At 47.5% G+C, this 7,651-nt stretch overlaps 1 protein-coding gene across 1 annotated transcript in view; it reads right to left on the bottom strand.

Moving 5' to 3' along the window:
• The window catches only part of TRIM71 (tripartite motif containing 71, E3 ubiquitin protein ligase), a gene marked incomplete at its 5' end in the record, with an annotated part of 84,616 nt that overhangs the window by 21,822 nt on the left and 55,143 nt on the right, over positions 1-7,651 (bottom strand). Inside the window, one exon of the mRNA XM_012001020.1 lies at positions 3,310-3,477. Within this exon, the coding sequence (XP_011856410.1) occupies positions 3,310-3,477 (168 nt within the window). The remainder of the gene's footprint in view (positions 1-3,309; positions 3,478-7,651) is intronic.

The raw sequence follows: 7,651 nt of genomic DNA, 5'->3' as shown, positions 1-7,651 counted from the left end.
GCCCAGGAGTTCCAGGCTGCAGTGAGCTATGATGGCACCACTGCACTCTAGCTGAGCGACAGAGAGAGATCCTGTCTCTTAAAATAATAATAATAATAATAATAATAATAATAATAATAATAATAATGGCCAGGCGCGGTGGTTCACACCTGATATTCCAACACTTTGGGAGGCCGAGGCGGGTGGATCACCTGAGGTCAGGAGTTCAAGACCAGCCTGGCCAACAACATGGTAAAACTCCGTCTCTTACTAAAAATACAAAAATTAGCCGGGAGTGGTGGCAGGTGCCTGTAATCCCACCTACTCAGGAAGGCTGAGGCAGGAGAATTACTTGAAACTGGGAGGCGGAGGTTGCAGTGAGCCGAGATTGCACCATTGTACTCCAACCTGGGTGACAGAACAAGACTTAAGGATGCTAAGCACACACAAGTTATGGTTAAACAAAAACCTTCTAGGAAATCACAATCTATGTAGTGTGCTGGCTGTGGCCTTATAGATTAACAGATCTAAAATGCCTCTACCCAAAATACCCCATGATCTAGAATTCAGATTAATGTTGGGCACACACTTTCAACATTTAAATCGTACCTCTAGGATTTATGCCTAGGTTCTCACCACTTATACAGTTGACTATATTTATTTTTCCCACACTCTTTTCTCTCCACAAAAAGTCTGAATTTCCATTTCTCTGAGATTTCACCATGTTATCCACTCATGATTTGTTGGGTGCTCTCCTTAAGTCTCCAGCAAATTGTTGCAAGTCATTTTTCTCCCCCACAGTGGCTTTTCCCACTAAGCACAGAGAGTACTAGCATTCTCTCAATAATTCTCCAAGTGTTTTCGACCTCCTAAGACAGTAAGAGCATAATAAAATCATAACACAATCTAGGAGTTCAGACCTAGACACCAGTAGCTCTTTTTGTTTGTTGTTTGTCTTTCTGAGATGGAGTCTCATTCAGTCGCCCAGGCTGGAGTGCAGCTGCACGATCTCGGCTCACTGCAACCTCTGCCTCCTGCGTTTAAGCAATTCTCCTCCCTCAGCCTCCTGAGTAGATGGCACTACAGGCGCCCGCCACCACGGCAGGCTAATTTGTGTATTTTTAGTACAGACAGGGTTTCACCATGTTGGCCAGGTTGGTCTCAAACTCCTTGACCTCAGATGATCTACCCACCTCGGCTTCCCAAAGTGCTGGGATTACAGGTGCGAGCCACAGTGAAGGCTGGGTACCGGTGCTGAGGAGACACCAGCAGGGTAAGGCATTTGTTTGTCAAGGTCCTAACTGTCGTGGCATAAAATGAAAGACACAAATCACTTCATCCGCAGGGACAGACGCACTGATACACAACAGAATGACGCACAGGTGAAGACACTGACAAAGGAGAAGAGCAACAGAGACACTCAAGGCATTTTAAAGACGACAAACAATACTGGTGTAACGATGACAGGATGAGTCATTCCAGAAAGTCTCTCAAACTTCCAGTTTTATAATCTGAACATCATAAAATCTGACTCATCAGAAAAGACTGTTTCAGTATCATGCATGGGAATGTGATAGCGGCTGAGAAACCTATTAAATCACATCCTCCCTCTTCTGTAAGACACATGATCTCAATTCTTCAGCACTTTCAAAATAGGGTTTCTTTTTTTCTTTTTTTTTCTTTTCTTTTTCGAGACAGGCTCTTAACTGTTGCCCAGGCTGGAGTGCACTGGCATAATCTTGGCTCACTGCACCTTTGGGGCTCAAGCGACCCTTCCACCTCAGTCCCACAAGTAGCTGGGATTACAGGCGAGTGTCACACCAAACCCGGCTAATTTTTGTACTTTTTGTAGGGTTTCCCCATGTTGCCCAGGCTGGTCTCAAACTCTTGAGCTCAAGTGATCCACCCACTTCGGCCTCCCAAAGTGCTAGGATTATAGGCGTGAGCCACTGCACCTGGCCAGAATCTTACTTTTAAAACAATTCACTTATAGAAATATTCTAAAATGGTTCCTGTGTTATTTCTCCTAGAGGGTGAACAACTTTTCTTGACTTTCAAAGTATCCTACAACACAGGGAAAACATCACAATTTTCTGATTTCCTAAAACCTTGTCACCTGAATCAGACAAGATTTAACAGCAATTCAGGCACACTATCACCTATGTAAGAGAACACTGCCAATTCTCAAAGTTACACATGCCCCTCCCTAGCTGTTGATACGAATTCAACAGAAACGACAGTTTCAATTACGGGGGATTTACCATCCAGGAAAGGACTGTAGACACGGAACCTCACACAACATTCTCCTGCTCACTAATTTCTCACATATAAATAAGTAAATCTGTATCATAAAGGTCTCTGTCTACAAAGGATTAGGCCGGGCATGGTGGCTCACATCTGTAATCCCAGCATTTTGGGAGGCCGAGGCGGGTGCATCACCTGAGGTCAGGACGAGTTCAAGATCAACTTGGCCAGCATGGTGGAACCCCGACTCTACTAAAGAAAAATTACTGGGAGTGGCAGCGGGCACCTGTAATCCCAGCTACTTGGGAGGCTGAGGCAGCAGAATCACTTGAACCTGAGAAGCAGAGGTTGCAGTGAGCTGATATCCCGCCACTACACTCCAGCCTGGGTGACAGAGTGAGACTCTGTCTCAAAAACAAAAATAAATGAAAGGCATTGGCTGGGCTCAGTAGCTCCCAGTACTTTGGGAGGCCGAGGCAGGTGGATCACCTGAGGTCAGAAGTTCAAGACCAGCCTGGCCACTGTGGTGAAACCCAATTTCCACTAAAAATACAAAAATTAGCCAGGTGCAGTGGTGCATGCCTGTAATCCCAGCTACCCGAGAGGCTGAGGCAGGAGAATCACTCGAATCCGGGAGGTGGAGGTTGTGGTGAGCCAAGATCGTACAACTACACTCCAGCCTGGGTGACAGAGCAAGACTCCATCTCAAAAAATATAATAATAATAATAATAATAATAATAATAATAATAAGCATTAAGCACCCAGCCTTTCCGCGGTCCTGGCTGGAAGTGCCAATGTCTGCTCTGATTTCGGGAGGCAGCCGGGTGGCACACGTGCAGGTGGTATACTAGGACCCAGGCCAGGTGCTTAGAAATCTGACCAGTAACTTTGGACATGTCCTTGACATCTTCACAAGACTACCAGAACCCCTAAAGGGATCGCTGCTGCAGGGATGTCACCTGAGCTCATCTGGGTCACTATTCCACCCCCAACACTGGAATCTGCCCCAAATGTCTGTCCATGCCACCTGACAGAAAGGGGGACCCGATTCACATGGGAACTGCGGAAGGGTAGGGAAGGCTCACCTGGATTGCCTGTCGTCCCTGCTGGGCATCTGCCAGCAGCTGGATGGTGAGTGCCCGTGAGTCCTGCAGCGCCTCCTGGAGGTAGATGAAGCTGTGGCCCCCGTGCCGGCCCATTGTGCACTCACGACAGATGGGCACGGAGCAAGTGTCACAGTACAGGTGCAGCACCTGGTGACCAGAGAGAGGACAGGCATAAATAGAGATACAGGACGGGAGGAGGAGGGAAGACAGCAACTGGAGGGCCCTGGATCCCACAACCAAACCACCAGCTTCCAAATGAGCAAGCACACCCCACAGGGAGAGACAGCAGCGGAGTAACTGCCAACATAACCAAAACTGTCTGCTTCCCTTTTTCTCCCACTCTCTCTGCCCCAAATCAAGGGGGAATGGAGTGGGGAACACAACTGAATGCCACATCCCACTGTAGTCTCACTCAGAATGTAACAGAGACACTTCAAAGGCAGAAACCAAACCAAACAAAAACCTCCCGGCACGAGAGTTTCTCCTGAATCTTAGCTTCATTATCCAGAAAAGTTGTTAAGACTGTGTTGCCTAGTCTGATATTGGTGGCCTGGATGCAAGAATATACCAGAAGAGTTTCCTCTGCTGCTCTAGCCTGGATGTGTAACGCAAGGTTAAGAGCCAGTAACAACCATCCTCACACCACAGCTTGTCATGCAAAGTGCAAAGTGCAAAGCATGGTTCTCCCAGGCACTCGAGCAAGCTCACAGGCTTCAGTTTCTGGAACGAAGGCAAAAAGCTAGTGGTAAGGTCAGCCAGCTCCTTGCCTTTCTTCTTCATGCCAAGTTATTCCAAGGAGTTGAACCTGGGAGGCAGCCAGTGCTGACAGAACTGCTTTATGTGATGTTCTACACTTCCCTGGGGCCCAGCACGCTGGGAGGGAAGGAGGGAGTGAGAGAGAGAGAGGAGACAGAGAGAGAGAGAGAGAGAGAAAGGGTTGGCACAACCTTTACCTGCTAATAAACAAGCAGCTCTCAAGACAGAAAACTCTTTGGCCCAGAAACTGGGCCAGTCTCATTACTGTGTATCTCTCCACAGAGCCGGGCACTTAGCACCACTCTGTCAATGTTTGCTGGATTGCTTTCAAGAGCAGAGTTTAAATCTGCCTCTGGTACACCTGGGCATGAGGGGAAGCTAACATGCAACAGGCAGGGAAGCAGTAGGCAAGGGGAATTCTTCCACAAATACACCACCACACTTCATCTCCAGGGGAAGACAGGAGGTGGGGGGTGCTCAAGGCCACAGTGTTAGCAAAGACACAGCAGGGAAGCCAACATGAGCCTTCGGCAAAGCTGGGTCCAACACAGGCGACACCGGCTCTCTCATCTCCAGTACAAAGCACCTTGCTAGGCATGGTGGAGATCCAGGATGCGAGATAACAGGCGATTCCGCGCAGACTGAACAGAAGCTCATTCTGGCGAGAAGCAGGGCAGAAGTGTTGTGGGAGACACAGATGGGGAGAAGGCTTGGAAGTGGCCCAGAAAGTTTTCTTAGGTGGAGAGCTCCAAACAGACAGGGCTGGGGGCAAATAGAGGGAGACTGCTGCTTCTTTCCTTCTCCAAGATGCTTATTTTATTAATAACCAAAATCTTTGCATAAAATGTGTCCACTAGAAAAATGCTCCCCCTAACTGGTTCAGTCAAGCACACAGAGTTACTCCACTCAGGGCTGAGTTAATAGGGAAGCGTGTAATCTAGCATGGGTTAAACTGGTTCTCCAGAAACTTTACAATTCAGAAACAGGAAAAAGGAAAGATTCAGGATATTGTGTTTTTACTTTTGTAAAGAAACAGTTCTGCTATAACCATCAGGTTTTATGGATCCTACTTTATTTGTTTGTTTGTTTTGAGATGGAGTCTCACACTCTGTTCCCCAGGCTGGAGTGCAGTGGCGTGATCTCCACTCACTGCAAGCTCCGCCTCCCGGGATCCGGCCATTCTCCTACCTCAGCCTCCCGAGTAGCTGGCAGTACAGGCGCCAGCCACCAGGCCCGGCTAATTTTTTTGTATTTTTAGTAGAAACGGGGTTTCACTGTGTTAGCCAGGATGGTCTCAATCTCCTGACCTCGTGATCCGCCCATCTCGGCTTCCCAAAGTGCTGGGATTACAGGCGTGAGCCACCACACCTGGCCCAGATCCTACTTTATACAAGGGAAATGTGGTAAGGTTTGCAACTTTGCTGCCAGTTTTGATCACTGCAGTGCTTTGCCAGCAATAGTGGCAGACTGAAACCAGGCAACAGCAACTTGCCTCCTTTAAGTCAGTTGCTTTTTAAGCTGATCCATCCTTTAGAGATTATCTAATCCTAATAATCTTTTAAATCTAAAATTCTCAAGTATAAATACTAACCAAAAGATGCTGAGCTGGATAAATTCAGGAAAAATTTCTGGCCGATCCCTTTTTTACGACATGGTGCTAAAGCAATTCTACCAGCTTGAACTACATTCCTTTCCTTTGCTCTCTCCATTTGTCAAGATAATGTAGGGATCACTCCTATGCTGATGTGAAGTGTGAAAAACCTTCCATCAGAAAAGTCTCTTTTACATGTGAATAAAACATGCCACTAAACCTTCGGGTGGCCTCCCTGCTTCTAACCGCTAAGCAACCTTGAGAACGCATCTCTTGTCTTTCCCTCAAGACAGCTGTGTGGACTGAATGGCACTCTCCTGCTTCCTTCGGATAACTACCTACATTGTTCTCATCTCCATGGCTAGTGAGTAGAAAAGAACCTCAGGCTGTAAACTTGAGCCTGGCACAACCTGGCTATGGAACCCTCTGTCCAGTCAGTTCTCTTGACCTGTCTGGGATTCAGTCTCATCTGTGAAACAAAAGGGTCCTGACTAGGTACTTCCGGAGACCCCTTCCACCCCAGAAAGCCTATCTATAGAGACTTGACAACAGAAACTAAAGAGCTTCAAAATTAAGTTCTAGTAGCTGGACATGGCAGCTCATGCCTGTAGTCCAAGCTCCCCGAGTAGCCAAGGCTAGAGGAGCACTTGGAGCAAACTACAAAAATTAGCTGGGCGCGGTGGCTCATTCCTGGAGGCTGAGGTGGGAGGATCCCTTGAGCCCAAGAAGTCGAGGCTGCAGTGAGCCGTGACCATGGCAATGAACTTAGCCTAGGCAACACCGGCTAAGAGTGCAAACAACAACAACAACAACAAACAACAACAACAAAACACAAAACAAGTTCTGGGCTGAGCCAGGGTGGCCACTCCAGACTCCAACTGTGCAACTATAAAGAATTAAGATGATTTTTCTTAGGTTTAGATCAACCTTAAAACACAGAACCTGGATGATGCTGGACATTTGCAATGCCCCCATGAATGGTAGGTTTTAAAAGATTCTGCAGATGCAGTGTCCAGAAAAAAAAAAATCCTGGTCAGAACAGGTAGTGGGCGGTGATGGCAGCGAAAGGCAGGGTGCCCTTAGCTGACACCAGAGCCCTCCCATGACCAGCCTTGAGAGCCCAGATATACAAATGAAAGGGGTCTCTGAATGCAATCCCTGCCTGGTATCATTTTATACAGGATCGATGCAGTTCTAAGTACCCAGAACACGCTGTGGTTTCAGAAGAGCCAGTGATTCCACAGCTCCAGGCCGCCTGCAACAGAGATGGGGGCGGGGAGCACCTAAACGGTTGATAATAAAAAGCTACCAGTGAGTAAAAGAATGGCCTCAATGTGCTTGTAATTAGTAAACAATGAATTTTTAAAAGAATGCATTGTCCACAAACTATAAAATGAAATTCACTTTTATAAACCTTCCAGCTATAAAAGTTGGAGCAAAACTTTGGTAAGATTTCATTCTTCATTTAGAAGCTCCACGTCTCATCTAACCACAATTTCTGAGATTGAAAAACCACAATTTTAGAGCTGTTAAAACAATCGATAGGTGAGGATGTGCATGGGTGCAATTATCTCTGAAACAGGTGTAAAATTGTTTTTAAGGGAGTAAGCTGGAGCTGTGTGGAGGGTCCTATAGCCAGAAATGTGGGAGCAGCCATGAACAGTGGCTCCCGGGAAAGGGGGGAAGGGACTGAGAAGAACAGGTCGTCTAGCAGCAGGAATTCCAGGGCCTGTTTGGGGCTTCCCGGGCAGATGCACAGACACGCCCCCTCGGGCCTGGCGACAATCCGGCTGCCCCAGCTAAATGGAGGAGGCTTGACCTCTGACCCTGCAAGTGACCACCCTCTTCCCTGCCCCCAGCTTCCAGAACGTCCCACCCATTGCCTTCCTCTCCCAAAATTTCTAAAATACCAGGCAGAGACAAAGACCTAGGAATGTGAGCCCAGCAGGAAAGGAACGGGCGGGGGACTGGGCA

This window comes from Mandrillus leucophaeus, unplaced genomic scaffold (assembly GCF_000951045.1).
Source record: "Mandrillus leucophaeus isolate KB7577 unplaced genomic scaffold, Mleu.le_1.0 Scaffold646, whole genome shotgun sequence".
NCBI classification, from domain to species: domain Eukaryota; kingdom Metazoa; phylum Chordata; class Mammalia; order Primates; family Cercopithecidae; genus Mandrillus; species Mandrillus leucophaeus.
This window is presented reverse-complemented; position numbering and strand designations above follow the sequence as displayed.